This window comes from Dipodomys ordii, unplaced genomic scaffold, assembly GCF_000151885.1.
Source record: "Dipodomys ordii isolate 6190 unplaced genomic scaffold, Dord_2.0 Scaffold172, whole genome shotgun sequence".
Lineage (NCBI taxonomy): Eukaryota > Metazoa > Chordata > Mammalia > Rodentia > Heteromyidae > Dipodomys > Dipodomys ordii.
Genome location: NW_012267388.1, coordinates 84,952 through 103,105, shown reverse-complemented (window position 1 = coordinate 103,105; position 18,154 = coordinate 84,952). Strand labels below are relative to the sequence as shown.

Below are 18,154 nucleotides of genomic sequence, written 5' to 3'. Positions count from 1 at the left end.
AAAACAATGGAGGGGCTAACAATGTTCAAGAGGAAGTGTACTCATTACCTCACTCATGTAACTGTAACCCTCTGTATAGTATCTTTACAATAAAAAAAAGCCAAAAAAAATTGAAAAATTGTAACTATCTTATTTTCCCATAATTCTTGCACTATCTAGTCTCAGAATCTGTTCAATTTGATTGTCTACAAAACATTACAAATATAATTTTAGGTGCTTCCTATATAGTAATAAAATAACTGTAAATGTCAAAATGAAGGAAGAGAAAGGGGAGGGGGAGGAGGAGAGAGGAGAAAGGAAAAGGCATAGTTGAGATATTAGTTAAGCTGTACATGTAATGACACAAATGCTCACAAAGAACTCGAGCCAGCAGTGGTAAACATGAGATTTTTAAACTCAGAAGTCCATGCTTTTCAGTATTAATTTTAGTCTACCTCTCAAGGATAATAGCAAAGGAGTAAGTCTATTTACAGTAACAAATTATATAATTACTATTGTTTTTTATACTTATCCCTTAAATTTGTGAAGAAAGAATATATATGCAGTTCAAGACACAAAAACACTGAAAAACAAAAAATTCTTTAAGGGACTAATAAAATCTACAAACACTGCATTCCCCTGATACTTGAGAAAATGTTTACTATACTATATCATAGAAGTAAACTGGTTGGGGCTGGGAAGGTGGCTCAATGGTAAAGTGCTTGCCTTGCATGTCTGAGGCCCTGGGTTCGATTTCTCAGCACCACATAAACAAAAACAAAAAAAGCCAGAAGTGGCGCTGTGGCTCAAGTGGTAGGGCGCTAGCCTTGAGCTGAAGAGCTGAGGGACAGTGCCCAGGCCGAGTTCAGGCCCCATGACTGGACCCCCCCCAAAAAAAAAGTAAACTGGTGACTATTAATTAAGAAAGAAAAAAAGAAAAGCTTTGAGGATCAATAATCTGTTTCAAAAAAAATCCATTTCAGAGAGAGTAAAGGGTGTTGTGCAAAAAAGAAATCATTACCTGATTTATCAAACTGCAAGCCTTCTGTATATCACCATTGTAATAACAAAAAACTTAAAAATTAATGAATTCAGGAGTTTAAAAGAAAAAAAATTTCCAGAGGTAGAACAGGTCCTGGAACTTGAACTCAGGACCTGAGTTTTTTTTTTTTTTGGAAGGTGGGCCTTTGGTGCCAGCCCTGTGGCTGAAATTTGGGGGCTGGGCACTGGCCCTGAGCTTTTTTGCTCAAGGCTAATACTCTACCACTTGACACAGCTCCACTTGTGGGTTTTCTGGAGTTGTAACAGAGTCTCATGGATAGGAGTCTCATGGGTAGGAAACTATCCAGGCTGACTTAGAACCCCAATCTTTAGATCTCAACCTCCTGAATGTCTAGAATTACAGATCTGAGTCACTGGTGCCCAGATCAACTTTCTTTTACTTTTGTTTATGCTTTAACAAACATTCTAGTACTTTTTGCAAAATTTATCACAAGACAATTTTTTTGGATTGGTCATGGGGCTTGAACTCCAGGCCTGGACTCTGTCCTTGAGCTCTTCAGCTCAAGGATAGCACTCTGCTACTTGAACCACAGCACCACTTTGGTTTTCTGGTGGTTAACTGGAGATAAGAGCCTCACAGACTTTCCTGCCTGGGCTGGCTTTGAACTGCAATCCTCAGATCTCAGCAACCTGAGTAGCTAGGATTACAGGTGTGAGCCACCACTGCCTGGCTTTTAAGATAAAATATGAAGATGTTTATAAACAACCTTCTTTTTTAAACTACTCTCCTTTCTACTTACGAATGTATTTCATTAGATACCCATTTGTTAACCCAAAGAACATAAACAACATGCCAACCTTTAAAATATTTAAATTATTGCAAATTTTGTGTTTGAATAAACTGACTTAATAATTCCTATGTAATCACTGCTCACTCTAGATAGTGATTTTATTTGAGGGGAGGGGTAAAATGCTGTAATTACATAGCTATGGTCTGTTTAAAGCATGGAAACTCAAAATTTATCTTCCTTTTTATTGTACAGTGACTGAATAAAATATTTTAAAATTAGGTTACTTTTTAGAATGGTCAAGTGTAACACATTAAAGTATAACCTGACAAAGAAATGTTTCCACAAGACTTGAGCAGCTTACACTCATATTCTCTCTATTGTCATTTGTACAAGTCAGTCAATCAGCCTTCTTGATTTGTCTCATCTTTCTAACCATGAGAACATGAGGCTAACCCAGACATCATACGGATCTCTTAATTGCAAATTTCCTGTAATTCCATAGCTACTAAAACATACACATCGCCCGCCACTGGTGGCTCATGCCTGTAATCCTAGCTACTCAACAGGCTAAGATCTAAGTAACACAGTTCAAAGCCAACCAAACAAGATAGTCCATGAAGATTCTTATCTCCAATTAACCACCAAAAACCTGGAAATGAAACTGGGGCTCCAGTGGTAAAATGCTAAATTTGAGCAAATAAGCTCAAGTACAGCTCCCAGGCCCTGAATTCAAGTCTCAGGATGGGCAAAAAAAAAAAAAGTCAGCAAACTAAAACTCTTTCTAAAACTAAAACTACTTCTTATTCATAGCCTTATAGCTAGAATGCAGGGATGGATGGTTCAAAACCTATAACCAAAACCAGAAAAAAAGGATATTATCTGAAGTGCTATATTCTAATGGTCAAGAAAAGATAGGATAGAGTTACCAAGCCCTGTCCCTCCAAAAATGATGGGACAAATCAAAGAAGTGAAATGAGAAGCATATGAAAATTTTACAATCTTAAAATAAGAAAATCCAAAATACTATACCAATTTCTTCAACCATATTAAGATTTTTTTTTAATAGGAACACCTAAAGTAGGATGAATATTGTGGAAATTGTTTTTTTTTTAAATGAAAATAGAAGAGGTGAAATGAAATGAAAATAGTTGAGGTGATGGGAAAAGAGGGAGGCAGACAGGGAGAATGACGGTGATTAATTGAGAAACACTTTATACATATGTGGAAATGTCACATTAAAATTACCTTGTGTAACTAATGTATGCTTATAAAATTTAAATAAACATTTAAAGAACATCAGACATTCTATGTACAAATGGTACATGGAATGGGCCATAGGCCTCCTGGCAATACAAATCAAACAAGTTTTAATCTGCTAAACTTGTTAATATAGCTTTTGGTTTGACTGCAGTGTTGTTGGCATAAAAGTTAGAAAATAAAGACTCAGTAGGAATTATCTGAATTTTTTTTTTTTTTGGCAGAATTGGGGTTTGAATTCAGGGCTTTGCACTTACTAGGCAAGTCCTATTACCACTTGAGTCATACCTCCAGCCCCTTTTGCTCTGGTTACTTTTTTACCTAAGTGTCTCAGTACTGCCCTTCGCAGGCCAGTTCCACAATCCAATTTATGCTTCCCACAAATTAACATTAGCAAATGCTTGTGAAGATGATAATTTCAAATTCTGAATACTGTCCCACTATTCTTATTCTCAACAAATGACATCACCTAATTCTCTCCTCAGTTTTCAGAACCCTCTCAAATCTAATTTTATTACAAACTGATCCATATTCTTCCTGAATCAAATTGTCCTGTAAACCATGCTTTAGTGTATGAACTGGAAAATTACACTTACTTCTCAAAGAATTTTCATGCCCTTGTATATGTAAGAACTCTTTTTGTTATTCTAGCATCCTTCCTGCTTAGAAGCCAAAATGACCAGATGTGGACATGTGGCCCAGAGTAGGCTAGGACTTACTTACCAAAGGAAATAGAAAATGACCTAGAAAAAGAAAGGAAAAAAAAACCTAAAGTAGCAGTTCATATAGGCTTAGAAAATAAAAAATTTCAACAAGAAAATGAGTAAGAAAAGTAACTAGTAAAGCAGACAAAAAAAGAAAGAAAAGAAAAGAACCAGGCTGTACAGATTCAGAAATACAAAGAGAAAGGACAAGGCAGAGCGAGAAAAAGTAGTTTTCTAATAGATAACCTTTCAAGAATTCAAAAACTAAAAAAAATAAGTTAAGAATTCCATATTGCATTTGGTTACATTTCTTCATTTCTTATGTCCTTATTTTTAATTTTTTTGGCGATTGTGGGGCTTGAACTCTGGACCTAGGCGCTATCCCTCAACTCAGCTCTTCAGCTCAGAGCTAGCACTCTAGCACTTGTGCCACTTCCAGCTTTTTCTGCTTATGTGGTGCTAAGGAATTGAACCCAGGACCTCATGCATGCAAGGCAAGCACTCTACCACTGAACCACCTTCCCAGCCCCTTCTTAATCTTTTACACTTACAACTTTTCATATCACAAGCTTCATGAAAATTACTAAACTGACATTTTACAAATAATCACAACTTCCCTTTAAAATATTCTCATAAGATACATAGGAGCACTAATCTGCTATAACAATAATTGTTCATTACTTGGGGTGGAATCTAAAAAAAATCTGAACAGGAAAATCAAAAACTGATTAAAACACTCTTAATGAGCTTAATATAAAAATATTTTCCTGGGCTAGGGTAGAACACTTTTGATTCAGGATTCACTTTTGATTTCCGGGAGAGGAAAAACAAATTCACAATAATAAGCTAGGTAAATTCAGAAAAAGTAATTCTCTTTCATCTGTAGCTTGGACACTCCTCTTTAAAAAGTAATTAATAAAAAATTGTTTTTTAAGAAATTAAAAGTGTGTTATATGACTACCTTTAACATATATTTCAATAATAAGACTGACATCTTTAAATGTGTGATGGAAAAGTATTTCCTTCTGGACTCCAAGCTTGAGTCACAAGCATGTGATTTACATGGAAATTCATCCAGATGGGTACAAGGGCATCAGTATAGCTTATTGAAATTTTGAAATAAAGTGAAACTAAAATGAAATAAAACGTAATGAAAATAAAATGGGAGTCTTTTAAGTCTTGCCTTAGTGCATCCTTCAGGGACTCTGCACCCTTTTTTCTTCTTCTCTGTAGGCCCCGAAAGGGAAGTCAGTCTATAACCACACAAAGGGCTCCACTAGGAGACTCTAAATACTACTTAAAATTCCTGTACTTAAAATTCCTGACAGAACACCCAACATGAAATACAGAACTTCAATGACCTTCAGAATTAGTAGATTTCAATAAGAAGCCTGAATCCATGGTATTTTTGCCTGAGTTAATAACCTATGTTTCAGGGTTCCCATCTTATGGGGGAAAGGAATTAATACTTTTTTAGTATTCTGGTCAAACACATACTAGCAAGTTTTACCATGTCTCATTCTACCTTAAATGAATAATAAAATAGGTACAGCATTAATAAAACAGGTATAGCAGAAATATGCCAGTGAATAAACTTTGTACAAGGACCTTCATCTTCAAAACAGATAACCAAATAGGTGTATTTTAGGAACTTGGTTTTAATTCCACACATTTCAAATTACCTATAATCATGTTCTTTTCTATTGATAACCAAAGAGCAGGTTAACTAATGGGTCAATTCAAGCAAGAATCAGGCTCAAATCTAACATTTACTGGTTACATATCAGGCTTCACATAAAGTGATTCATGTGTTAGGTCATTCAAAAATTGTCACTGATGATCATATTAACAGGTCAACACTTTCATAAAGCTTAATATTAAAACTAGGTTGGAGGTGTGACTCAGATGTTAGAGCACTGGCCAAAATGCAAAAGTGTCAGATACTGAGTTTCAAGCACCAGTCTCAGGAAAAAAACATACAGCGTGAGAAAAATTGTCTTTTCTATCAAAGTGGGTGACTTAAAAGTTCCCGCTTTGCCCAGGTGCCTCAGCTGTTAAGGCAATATCAGCAAGAAAAAGAAAAAAAGACAAGAGGAACTACTTTGGGGTAAGGAAGGATTTATTAAAGGTAAGGTTTTATCTCCCAAGAAGGAATTACAACACACCTCAGATGGTTCAAGAAATAGCAAAGGATATGGGTATGTTTTAAGATTGCTTGGGTATTGTTGGTCTTATTTCAAAGTCTTTTAATGATCACCTTAGGTAAACACATCTTATCCTATTAAAAGTAGCCAATCATGAGCACATTGTGAATCTGAGCTCAACCAATCTGGACAGAGTTTCGGAGTCTGCTGCATTAAGAATAGGGGAGCAGCCTGCCAGCCCTCTGTGCTTGCTTGCCAGATTTTTGGCTGATGGCACATTCTTCTGCATATTTGCTGAGACAATTCCTTGTTTTTGTGTCTATCACTCTGACTCCAGTAATTATTGGAGAACATATTTATAACATACAGGAAACCACTTGAGAAATATCTAAGTTCCACTTACCATTAGGGACATATACTTAAATAGAACATTTTAAAATGAAATACCCTTTGTTTCTTATCTTTGATCAAGTCTATTCTGACAGTATATTTTCGTTTCCTTGCGGGGGAGGGGCCCTGGAGCTTTACCTCAGAGCCTGGGCATTGTCCCTTAGCTTTTCTGCTTAAGTCTGGCACTTTACCACTTGAACCACAGCTCCACTTCTAAGTGGAGAAAAGAGTAGTGGATAACTGGATAAGAGTCTCAAGGACTTTACTGCCTAGGCTGGCTTCAAACTGCAATCTTCAGATCTCAGTTTCCACTGCAGTTAAAGAGTACAGGAATGACACCAATGCTCAGCTTAAAAGTTTAGTTTGTTTAAAAATTATATAGAGTTGCAGGCACCTGAGAGGAAAGAAGAAAATTAAGGAGAAAGTGCAAAAGAAAAGGGAAAGAAAAAAAAGGAAATGAATGAAAAGGAAAGTAGGAGCTAAAAAGTCACCCCTCTAATTTTAGGAGGCTATTATGTGGAAGATGTCAGTCCCAGAGACTCCAACTCAAAACTAACCACAAAAGTGTAGGAATGATGGCATGGCCCAATTGGTAGAGCAAAACCAGGTAAACAAACGCAGCAAGCATGAAGCACTGAGATTAAGCCCTGGGATAGGAGGTAGGAGAGGATGGGGGAAGGGGGAGGTGGAGAATGATAAAGTTAGAAAGTTAAACTAATGATTCTCATAAATAATATTAGCATTAATTCATATTAATTGACTTGGGAAAGACAAAAAACTGAAACAGGCTCAAAACGTACATCACTTAGTGACTGGATAAAGAAAATGTTATCTCCATAGACTGGAGTATTATTTTGCAATACAAAGGCATGAACTAATGATAAAATCAGCAGCATGAATGAGTCTAAGTATTGTGGGGCTGGAAATGTGGCTTAGTGGTAGAGTACTTGCCTAGCATGCATGAAGCCTTGGGTTCGACTCCTCAGTACCACATAAATAGAAAAAGCTGGAGGTGGTGCTCTGGCTCAAGTGGTAAAGTGCTAGCCTTAAGCCCCAGAACTGGCAAAAAAAAAAAAAAAAATATTATGCTTCGTGAAGGAATCCATATACAAAAGACTACATAATAGTGTGTGACTTCAGTCTATAGAATTCTAAAAGGTTAAAATTTAGAGACCAGAAAGTAGACCACTGTTTGTCAGGCATAAGGAAAGTAACTGTATTTAAAAAACTAAAATGCATACAGATGTGTTCTTTGGTTCATTTGGTGGTGTTAGCCATCATGGATGACACGGCAATTTCTCAATGTGCAACATTACACAACCCTAAAATTGTTTAATGATCTGTAAAGATTTTTCAAAAGCAATGCTTTTTGAGCCTTAAGGGAGGAAAAAATCCTTGTGTTTTTGTTTGTTTTTATTTAATAGTGCAAGTCAAATGATTTTCTTATTAAACTGTAATATTTATATATTCTGAGCAAAAAATCCTTGATATACTAGAATCTCTCAGTTTATGACTTGCTTCTTTTGGTGGTTATTTTTGTGGTGGTGTGTCACTGAGCTCTTTTTGCTCAAGGCCTACACTCCACCATTTGAGCCACAGCTCTACCTCTAGCTTTGTAGTGGTTAACTGGATATAAGAATCTCACAAACTTTCCTGAGCTGGCTGGCTTCAAACCATGACCTTCAGATTTCAGTCTCCTCAGTAGCTTGGATTATAGGCATGAGTCCCTGACCTGTGGCAACTAGCCTATTATTTTTTTTTAATTATTATCTGTAAGTAGTAGCACAAAGGAGGATTTTTGTTTGTTTTGATACTGGTCCTGGGGTACTTACTGGGCCCCGTCCTTACACTTTATGTTTAAAGACTTGCACTCTACCACTTAAGCCACAGCTCCACTTCCAGTTTTCAGTGGTTAACTGAAAAAAATCTCACACTTTCCTGCTCTCCTTAGCTTCAAACCATGATCCTCACATCTCAGCCTCCTGAGTAACTACTATTACAACTATAAGCCACCAGCCCATAGTTTAGTAGGAGTTGCCATTTAACAAAGCAGTTTATGAATACAATATATCTTGATCAATGGCACTCCTTTAACGTTGTTATCCATCCCTCCCCTACTTCCCTCCCTCTTAATTTTGTAAAAACAAAACAAAACAAAAACACAAAACAACAACAAAAAACATGTATCTAAAAAGCAAGTTTTTAATTTTGTCTTTATGGAACAGACATTTGTGTTCCAGCCAAACAGGTCTTTGCCTAATTCAAGGCCCCAAAGATTTTTCTCTCATGTTTTATACTTTTACTTCTTAAATTTAGTTATGACTCATCTCCATTAAACTTTGTATATGTTGTAAAGTTCAAGGTATATTCTGCTATAATGTAGTAGTTGTTGAAGACTATCCTTTAACTCTACTATGAATTGCCTTTTCACTTAATACTCAACACTAACAGACCATTAACAGTCTATTTCTAGATTACCACTGTCTATGCCTATCACATCTACCATACTGGCTTGATAACTATAGTTTATAACTACTGAAGCTATTTTTAACAGTACCTCCAATATTTTTTCTTTTCCAAAATTGCTCGATTGGGTGATTCTTGTTCTTTGTACTCATGAAAACATTTACAATCAGCTTGTCAATTGCTAAAACAAGAATCATGTTAAACATAGAGATTAATTCCGAGACAATTGACATTTTTAAAATATGAAGTCTTGAGAGGGTGAAGGAAGGGGTGACACTGTCAAAAAAAAAAAAGCATTCATTGTTTGATTTATGAAATGGTAACCCCTCTGTATATCATCTTTATAATAACAATTTTAAAAGAAAGCAAGTCTTCTAATCCATGAATACGGTATACTTCTCCACCTAATTTCTCATGCTAATTTCTCATGTCAATTTCTGTAGTTTGTACAAAATATGTACAAGTTCATAGTACAAGTACATATTTTGTTAAATTTATCCTGTTGTTAATGTGTTATGTTATGGCAAATGGCAATTTTCACTTCAACTTCCAATTATTTGTTAATAAATATAAATAGTGCCCCAATCCAAGTTCTCAAATACTGTTTCCTACTTTAATCCCCATCTCCTCAGGAAAGAAATTAAAATACCGTAAATAGTCACTTAAGCCTTTTTTAAGTGAAAATATTGCTGGCTTTACCATTTCTTGCTATACAACAAGTTATTCAAGTCCTCCAGGTTCTATTATCTGTTCTATTTATCAATAATTTGAGTAAAATTTGTAATACTACCTCAAAAGGTTGTCCTGAGAATAATATATGTACTCACAATGTAAAGTACTGCAAGAATAAAATATAACATATGTGAAAAATGTTATTTTTTAACTATCTTTAAACTACTATCTTTTCTCTTTTATTAAGTATTTTTTATTGTAAAGATACTGTACAGGGGCTGGGAAGGTGGCTCAGCAGTAAGATGCTTGTCTCCCGTGCATGAGGTCCTGGGTTCAATTCCTTAGCACCACATACACAGAAAAAGCCAGAAGTGGCACTATGGCTCAAGTGGTAGAGCGTTAGCCTTAAGCTGAAGAGCTGAGGGACAGCACCCAGGCCCAGAGTTCAGACTCACGACCGACCAAAAAAAAAAAAAAAAGATACTGTACAAAGGGGTTACAGTTACATGAGTAAGGTAATGAGAACATTTCCTATTGAGCATTGTTATCCCCTCTTTTTATTTTTTCCCCTCCTCTTTTTATTTTTTTTTCCTACCTCACTGGCTTTGAACTATGATCCTCAGATCTCAGCCTCCTGAGTAGCTAGGATTACAGGATTGAGGGACAGGTACCTGGCTTTAACGATCTTTAGACCTCTAATGAATCCACTCGAGTACTTGGTCCTCAGTGTGATTACCTGTGAAGTGGTGGGACCTTTACAAACTGAACTCTAGTGGAAGGCGTTACGGGTTTCTACAGACACTGCTCTCAGAAGGAATCAAAGGACCTGGTTAGTTTCTCTTAAAGTGAGTTGTCTGCAAAGTGTTCTTGATCCTTCGCACTCTCCAGATTCCATTCTCACTGTGACCTCTCCCTCTCACTTCACTAGCATTCCTGCCATTATGACATCTAACATGAGTTCCCCACAGCCAGCCTTTGCTGTTGGAGCTTTCAGGTGCCCAAATTCTGAGCTAAACAAACCTGTTTTTGAAATAAATTATCAAGCTTCAGGGACTTTTTTATAACAATGAAAAAACTAATATAGCCCACAAATAAATAAAATTGTATGGGTCAGAATGTCAGTTAATGTTTGTCACAATAATTACAACTATTTTAATAAGATTCCTATAAGTTTCTTTATTCTTCCATCAAGGAAACTGAAAAGAGGATAAGCAAGGAAAAAAAAAGCTTGAAACTTCTGTACTTTAATAAGCTGGAGGTATTTTTCTCTTCCTTTTTCTCCATTTCTTCTTCCTTCACCCTGTTATACTAAAATCTTTCCTAAAATTTCAAGAGAGGAAAAGAAAAAAGCTCGACATAAATTGTAACATTAGGATGTAGAGGAAAAGAAAAAAGCTCGACATAAATTGTAACATTAGGATGTCAATTATTTTACTGCCCTAATTAATAAGAATATGGGTCCTAATTATATATCAATGGATGGATGGATGAATGGTAAAGACAGATCTCACATAGAAGAATAAAAATAAAGCAATGAGAGAATAGTGCATTTGAATGTAAGGCCCTAAATCAAACCCCCAGTATCACAAAAAAAAAAAAAAAATGCAGAGACAGAGAGAGACAGAGAGCAAGAGCACTCGAGAGAGCACAAGACAGGAATTAGGAGGCCAGGAGCTGGTGGCTCACACCTGTAATCCTAGCTACTCAGGAGGCTGAGATCTGAGGATCACAGTTCAAAGCCAGCCTGTGCAAGAAAGGCCATGAGACTCTTATCGGAACTACCAGAAAACCGGAAGTGGTACTGCAGCTCAAGTGGTAGAGCACTAGCCTTGAGCTGAAGAACTGAGAGACAGCACTCAGGCCCAGAGTTCAAGCCCCACAACTCACAAAATTAAAAAAAAATAAAAAAAGAATTAGGATATTGGGGTTGGAGACATGTCTCAGTTACTACAGTGCTACCCCAATGAGTCAGACACCAAGTTCAAGTCTTGGTCCTGGATCAAAAATGAGGAGACAAAGAACATTCAGCTCAAATTTTAAACTGATGAGTCAGAGAAAAGATGATCAAAGGTTTCCATCCCAACTCTGACACTAGGGCTGTGCCACACTTACAAGAAAAAATCTCAAGATCAGCAGAATTACAAAACTGAAGTTTAGCATTCTAAAGGTATTTTACATTGGCCGTTTAATTATAGTCACAGACTTTGGTTTATGTACATTTACAATGTTAAGTATTGGCATCACCATAAAAACCAGTTCCCCAAGGTAAAACAGATTTTAAAACATTTATACAACAACTCTTAAGATAATAAATGCAATGAAAAATGTACTCCATCTTCACTGCCTGTGGTAGATTCTAGGACTGGTTCTCATAACCAGGTTCTGTACATTTCTACTTTTGAAAAAAGTTAAAAGAGAACCAGAAGACTCCTTGGAAGGCAAAATTTTCCAACCACTTGCACAGAGAAAGCACAAATGTTGCATAAGCCACATTCTTACAGTATAAGAAACTGATGAAAATTTCTAACAGACCATTTATAGCAACCACAGTCCTTCTACCATCATAAGTTCTGTGGGTGAGAAGCAACTATAGCAGTTGTAGCAATGACAGTATGTACGGCATTGAAAGTAGTCAGGAATAGATCCAATTTCCTTAAACCCCTACTTAATTTAGAAAATAGCTATAGCTCTTTTTTCCTGTTTATATGGTAACTAATACATTGACATTAGATGAATCCAGGTTATCTTACCCTCTTCCTTAAACACATTTCACCTGGTGACTGTCTTGATCATATTTAAAGGCAGCTTACCAAAAAATGGCCTATAGAAAACCTTTTCTTCTTTTTATATACTTTTACATATTTCGTATTCTTTTTATATTTTTAACTCTGAGTCTACATAGCTGTGTCCTTTAATGCCTTCTCTACCAGAATCCACCTTCAGAATCTAGCTCACTTACATAAGACTCCAGTGATTCCTAAGGCCACTCTCACACATCTGGCCTGACAAGGGCCAAGTTCATATTCATTCATTCAGGTTTCTTGCTGAGTTACATTCACCTGCCACCTATCATACACTGAGGGCAGGGCAATTATCCTAAGCAAGATAAACTAGATATCCTCCGCATCTATAATCCAACAGAAGTATAAAGTACCTAACAATTACTTCAATAAAGCTTAATTATAATTATGGTAAGTGCAGTAAGTCAAGGTCTTGTTTTTAAATGTACAAATTGGAAGTGTAACTTTGTTTGGAAGGTTCAAAGAGAATTATTTCCCTGGAAAAGACCTTTAAGCAAAACCTGAAAATAAATAGGAGCTTATCAGTTTGTTGTTTTAAAGTTGCAGAGCTTCTTAGGGAAGAAACAGCATATGCAAAGGTCTTGAGGCAGCACTCTAGGAATTGTAAAGACAACCAATGGGCCAAAGACAGACTGCAGGAAAACAGAATCAGAGATAAACAAGAAAGGAAGAATATTTCTTAAAGCCACTACTACAGCACTTAGAACAGCAGTTTACAATTACACACTTGCAAATATACAACTCCCACTCATCAACCTTCTTTAGATCTTATAAATTATCTTGCACCAAACTTAGCAGAGTGCTTACCAAACTGTCTTCAAGTCAAAATTAATGAAATGAAAAACTGAAAGTTGCCGGGCGCTGGTGGCTCACACCTGTAATCCTAGCTGCTCAGGAGGCTGAGATCTGAGGATCGTGGTTCAAAGCCAGCCCGGGCAGGAGAGACCGTGAGACTCCTATCTCCAATAAACCACCAGAAAACCGGAAGTGGCGCAGTGCTCAAGTGGTAGAGCGCTGGCCTTGAGCTGAAGAGCTGAGGGACAGTGCCCAGGCCCAGAGTTCAGGCCCCACGACCGACAAAAAAAAAAAAAAAAAAAAACCTGAATGTTTGCTCTGAGGAAGAAGTGAAGAATTTCAGTTCTCAATAGCAGAGAGCCTAACACACACACACACACACACACACACACACACACTCTAAATGGAGTAGTGGCTCATGCCTGTAATCCTACCTACTCAGCAGATGCAGACCTGACCTCTTCCAGGTGTGCCAGTTGCCTAGGTAACGCAGGTACTGGGTAGAGACTTTGCTGCGAGGAGGGTGGAGTCTGCTCGCCATCCAGGAACGGATCTTAATTTTCCTCACTATCTAAATTGTTGCATGTAGAAGCTATTTCCTAGTTAACTCAATCTTCCAAAAGAGTACTTCCCCCCTAGTCTTGGAGAAACTTGTTCGAGATTGCCCTATTCAGTTTCCTTATTGTTAGTAAAGGTGTGTGAGTTGGGTTTTGACATTTTCTGAGTCACAGTTTGTGTTTCCTATACTGACAGTATTTAGGGAGTAAGAAAGGAGAATGTGATGGTGTAGGTGCCAGTTTCCTGCTCTGGATCCTACAAATAAATTGAGCAACTGGAGAATAAGAACAGGGCAGATGCCAAACTTCTTGTTGCATTCGTGACTGTGTAGGAGTGTTAAAGTAGTTCTGTTGGTTATGAGTTGATGGTTATGTTTTCAGAATTTAAAGCTTTGTCCACAAGTAATTCCAGCTTTGATTGTGATTTAGAAATGTATGACTTAATGAATCTGTTGCTCAGGGAGTTCTTGTGTAGTTAGAAACATCAGGTTTTTGAGCCTTAGAGTTGTGTGTGTGTGTGTATGTGTGTATGTATATGTACATATGTGTACACCTGAGTACCAGTCCAGGGTTTTGAACTCAGGGCCCAGGCACTGTCCCTGAACTTTTGTGCTCAAGGCTTAGGCTGTACCACTTGAGCCACTGCTCCACTTCTGAGCCCAAGCAGGAAACTCCCTAAAACTCCTATCTTCAAGAACCAAAAAAGCCAGAATCCACGCAGTGGCTCAAGTGGTACAGCCTAAGCCTTGAGTTCAGGGACAGTGCCTGGGCCCTGAGTTCAAAACCCTGGACCAGTACTCAGGTGTACACACATGTACATGTACATACACTTATACACAACACACACACACACACACAGAACTCTAAAGCTCAAAAACCTGATGTTTCTAACTACACAAGAACTCCCTGAGCAACAGATTCATTAAGTCATACATTTCTAAATCACAATCAAAGCTGGAATTACTTGTGGACAAAGCTTTAAATTCTGAAAACATAACCATCAACTCATAACCAACAGAACTACTTTAACACTCCTACACAGTCACGAATGCAACAAGAAGTTTGGCATCTGCCCTGTTCTTATTCTCCAGTTGCTCAATTTATTTGTAGGATCCAGAGCAGGAAACTGGCACCTACACCATCACATTCTCCTTTCTTACTCCCTAAATACTGTCAGTATAGGAAACACAAACTGTGACTCAGAAAATGTCAAAACCCAACTCACACACCTTTACTAACAATAAGGAAACTGAATAGGGCAATCTCGAACAAGTTTCTCCAAGACCAGGGGGAAGTACTCTTTTGGAAGATTGAGTTAACTAGGAAATAGCTTCTACATGCAACAATTTTAGATAGTGAGGAAAATTAAAATCCATTCCTGGATGGCGAGCAGACTCCACCCTCCTCGCAGCAAAGTCTCTACCCAGTACCTGCGTTACCTAGGCAACTGGCACACCTGGAAGAGGTCACATCTGCAACCACTGAGGTCACATCTGAATTTGATGTGGCCACACCTTCTCCGCCCATACCCTAGATAAGGCCTTGCCCAGGCCCAGATGCTCTTTCCCAGCTATCTCTTTCCTAGCTCTCTCTTTACCAGCTCTCTCTTCTCTCTCCCAGCTCTTTCCCAGCTCTCTCTTCTCTTTTCTAGCTCTTTTCTCTCTTTCCCAGCTCTCTCTTCTCTTTCCCAGCTCTCTCTTTCCTACCTCTCTTTCCCAGGTCTTTTGCCAGCCGCGTGGAGTGCCAACCTTGCCTGGTCCCAGCAGGTCTACTGAATAAACCTACTACCCTTTACCTGAAAACCACGTGCATGGAGTGGTTCTTACTCGGCTACCTCTTTTTAAAAACCTAACAGAAAACAACACATACACAAACTGTAACCTCTTAATAGCTTGTTTAAAATTAATCTCCAGAATTTTATTTCCTACATTTATTTCACCAGTTGGCATGTATAATAATATAGCCACAATTGTGTAACAAGCCAAAAGTTTTACTACAAGAGAGCTCTACGATGAGACTCGGCTAAAGACACAAAATGTTGCAAATATATATAAATCTACATTTTACGTGGCACATGTCTGTGATGTCAAATGAAGGCAAGAAGAAAAAAATTGAGACCAGCCTAGGCTGCGTAGCATGACCCTGGGCTGAAGATAGAGCTCAGTGGTAGAATGCTAGCATCATGAACATGGTCCTGGGCCACATCTTCAGTCCCTACTACCACAAAAAAAAATAGAAAAGAGAGAGATTATATATTCACACGCACATATATAAAATTTCCCATTAGGATAGTAATTTGCTAAAGTTGTGTGGCTCACGCCTACTCAAATGTAACATTTATGTAATATTGGTAAACTAAAACCTCAAAAAACCTACCAATTCTCCAATTATATCAATTTTTAAATTATTAGAACTATAAACAACTAGACCAATTAATAGTCTACAATGGTCATAAAAGCTCACACTAATTTACTAGATCATCTTTCTATATTTAGCAGAATCAAGGGGAAAAAAAATCTTCCTAAATCATGACCTTCAAGTTGCACTGAACTCTTGGTACTATTTTAATAGTACTTTTTTGTTCCTACTTCCTCCACTTCTCAAAAGACTAAAGAAAACCAAAATTACTTACTTAGTATTTACTCGGTGTAAATGCTTCCTTCTCTTCAGGTTAAAAGAAGCAAAACTTTTTATTCTAATTTAAAGAATTACAAGATTCTCTGCTTCCCTCCAACCTCCTCCACCCAAAAAAAGTAAATGAGAAAATGTTACCCTTACTTTAAACATAAGAACCACAAGTAAAAATGTGATCTTACAAAACACTTTGTGGAGAAAGAAATCTGGACAAATTTTATTTTTAAGTGATTTCTATACACAAAAGGAAATTACTGGGACTACTGTTATTTAAATGTATCATATTTCATTTTACCAAGCTCTCTATCTAACCATGTTACAATTTATTGCTGAAGATGACAAAATTTGGCTGTAATTTAAGCTTTTTCTTATGACCATCTAAAGACCTATTTTTTAAGTATTTTGCTACTTCAATAATAAGCAAGCACTTGAGTCTCTATTCAGTAGTACACTATTACAAAAAAAATACACAAAAAAATCAAGTATCAGGCCAGCAAAAATTACAAGAATCAAGCATACTGTTTTGTTAAAACTGATGGCCTTACAAAGATTACATAGGTTAAATAAAAGGTTACTATGATATTGAAAAGTGTTTTAAAAATGACCTTGTCAAGTATCCCCACAAAATTCTTCCAGTAACCCAGTATGTATTAAGACAGTAGAGTAACTTTGAGGCTGTGTGGTTCAAGTCTAATAAAATACATTACTGAAATGTGACTCATTTAGAGTGAGAGAACATAGTACAGCCTCAAGTAAAGGGCTTGGTCAAGTAATAATGAAAAAAATCTTAAAAACATTCTCCAAGACTGTCTCGACTTGGAAGGACTACATATTTCTGTGGATAATCAAACCAATTTACAATTAAATAAGATTATTTCCTAACTACAGAGGAAAATTTCTTCTTAAAAATCTGATTCTTCTCTAGGAGATGTTACAAGACATAATGTAAATCACATATCCAAACACAAAATATACCAGCTAAAAATAGGCTCAGGAAGAAATCTGCGACTTAATATAAACTAAAATTAGGTCTTTTACACCACAACATCTTTAAATGAACCTTCAGCATATAAGACACAAACCAGTTCTACATCTTCTCAAAAGAGCTGCTCTGAAAAGACTCTACTAAAAGCTTCATAAACCCATTGTCCAAATGACTCGTGGAAATAAATTCCACATTATTGTGGCAATAAGACTACTAATAAGGCTCCTTCTCCGATTATTTAATCGCGAAAGTCCCAACCCATCAGGAGGGCCCACGGACCCTTTTTCAGGAAACAGAAGAGCCTGGTACTAAAGCTGTCAGGTGGGAGAGCAGGTAGAGCTCCATCTAGGAAGGGGATGGATACATTTCACCCAGGGGGATCGGGAGAAGCCCGTGACCCTGCGGCCAAATCACTGGGGGTCTCTGGGAGCCAGAAGGCCAACCTTAAACCCCAGGTTCGGCTCGCTGAGAGCAGGACGGCCGTCCTAGAACCCCAGAAGTGTTTGGGCCCCTCCGGGCCCGTTCCCGGCAGCACCCGGTAGCCAGCACCATTCGGTCGGGGCAGGGAAGAGAAGGCGGAGGCCGAGGCGCGGGCCTACGGGCCTGACCCCGCCGCCGCCCGACGGAGTGAGAGTTGCCCGGAGCCCGCCCTCGCTCCCTCTCCTCAGGGCCGGGGCTGCGGCCCTCGAAAGGCGGCGCGGAAACGGGAAGGTCACCGGTCACAGGAGGCCCCGACCCGCGCGGCGTCGGTCCCGAGCTACCTTTGGCCTCGCAGTCGGCGCAGTACTTGTTGTCCTCCTCCCGCAGCAGTTTGGACAGGATGAGTTGGTGCTGCTCGTTCAGCTTCTGCGCCTTCTCCCGGCAGGAGCGCGTCGCCATGTCCGCAGCGGGGAGCCCGGCGGCTACGGCGCAGCGGACGCTGTCAGAAGCCGGCCGGGAGGAAGCGCCGGGCGCCGCAGCGATCCCGGGCGGCCTTG

General features: G+C 38.2%; 1 protein-coding gene across 2 annotated transcripts in view; it reads right to left on the bottom strand.

The window, feature by feature from the left end:
• The window catches only part of Smap1 (small ArfGAP 1), a 128,163-nt gene extending 110,015 nt beyond the window's left edge, over positions 1-18,148 (bottom strand). For both annotated transcript variants that reach the window (XM_013033622.1, XM_013033624.1), the window contains exon 1: positions 17,939-18,148. In XM_013033622.1, the coding sequence (XP_012889076.1) occupies positions 17,939-18,056 (118 nt within the window). In that variant the 5' untranslated portion in view covers positions 18,057-18,148. The remainder of the gene's footprint in view (positions 1-17,938) is intronic.
• Positions 18,149-18,154: the final 6 nt, after the last annotated feature.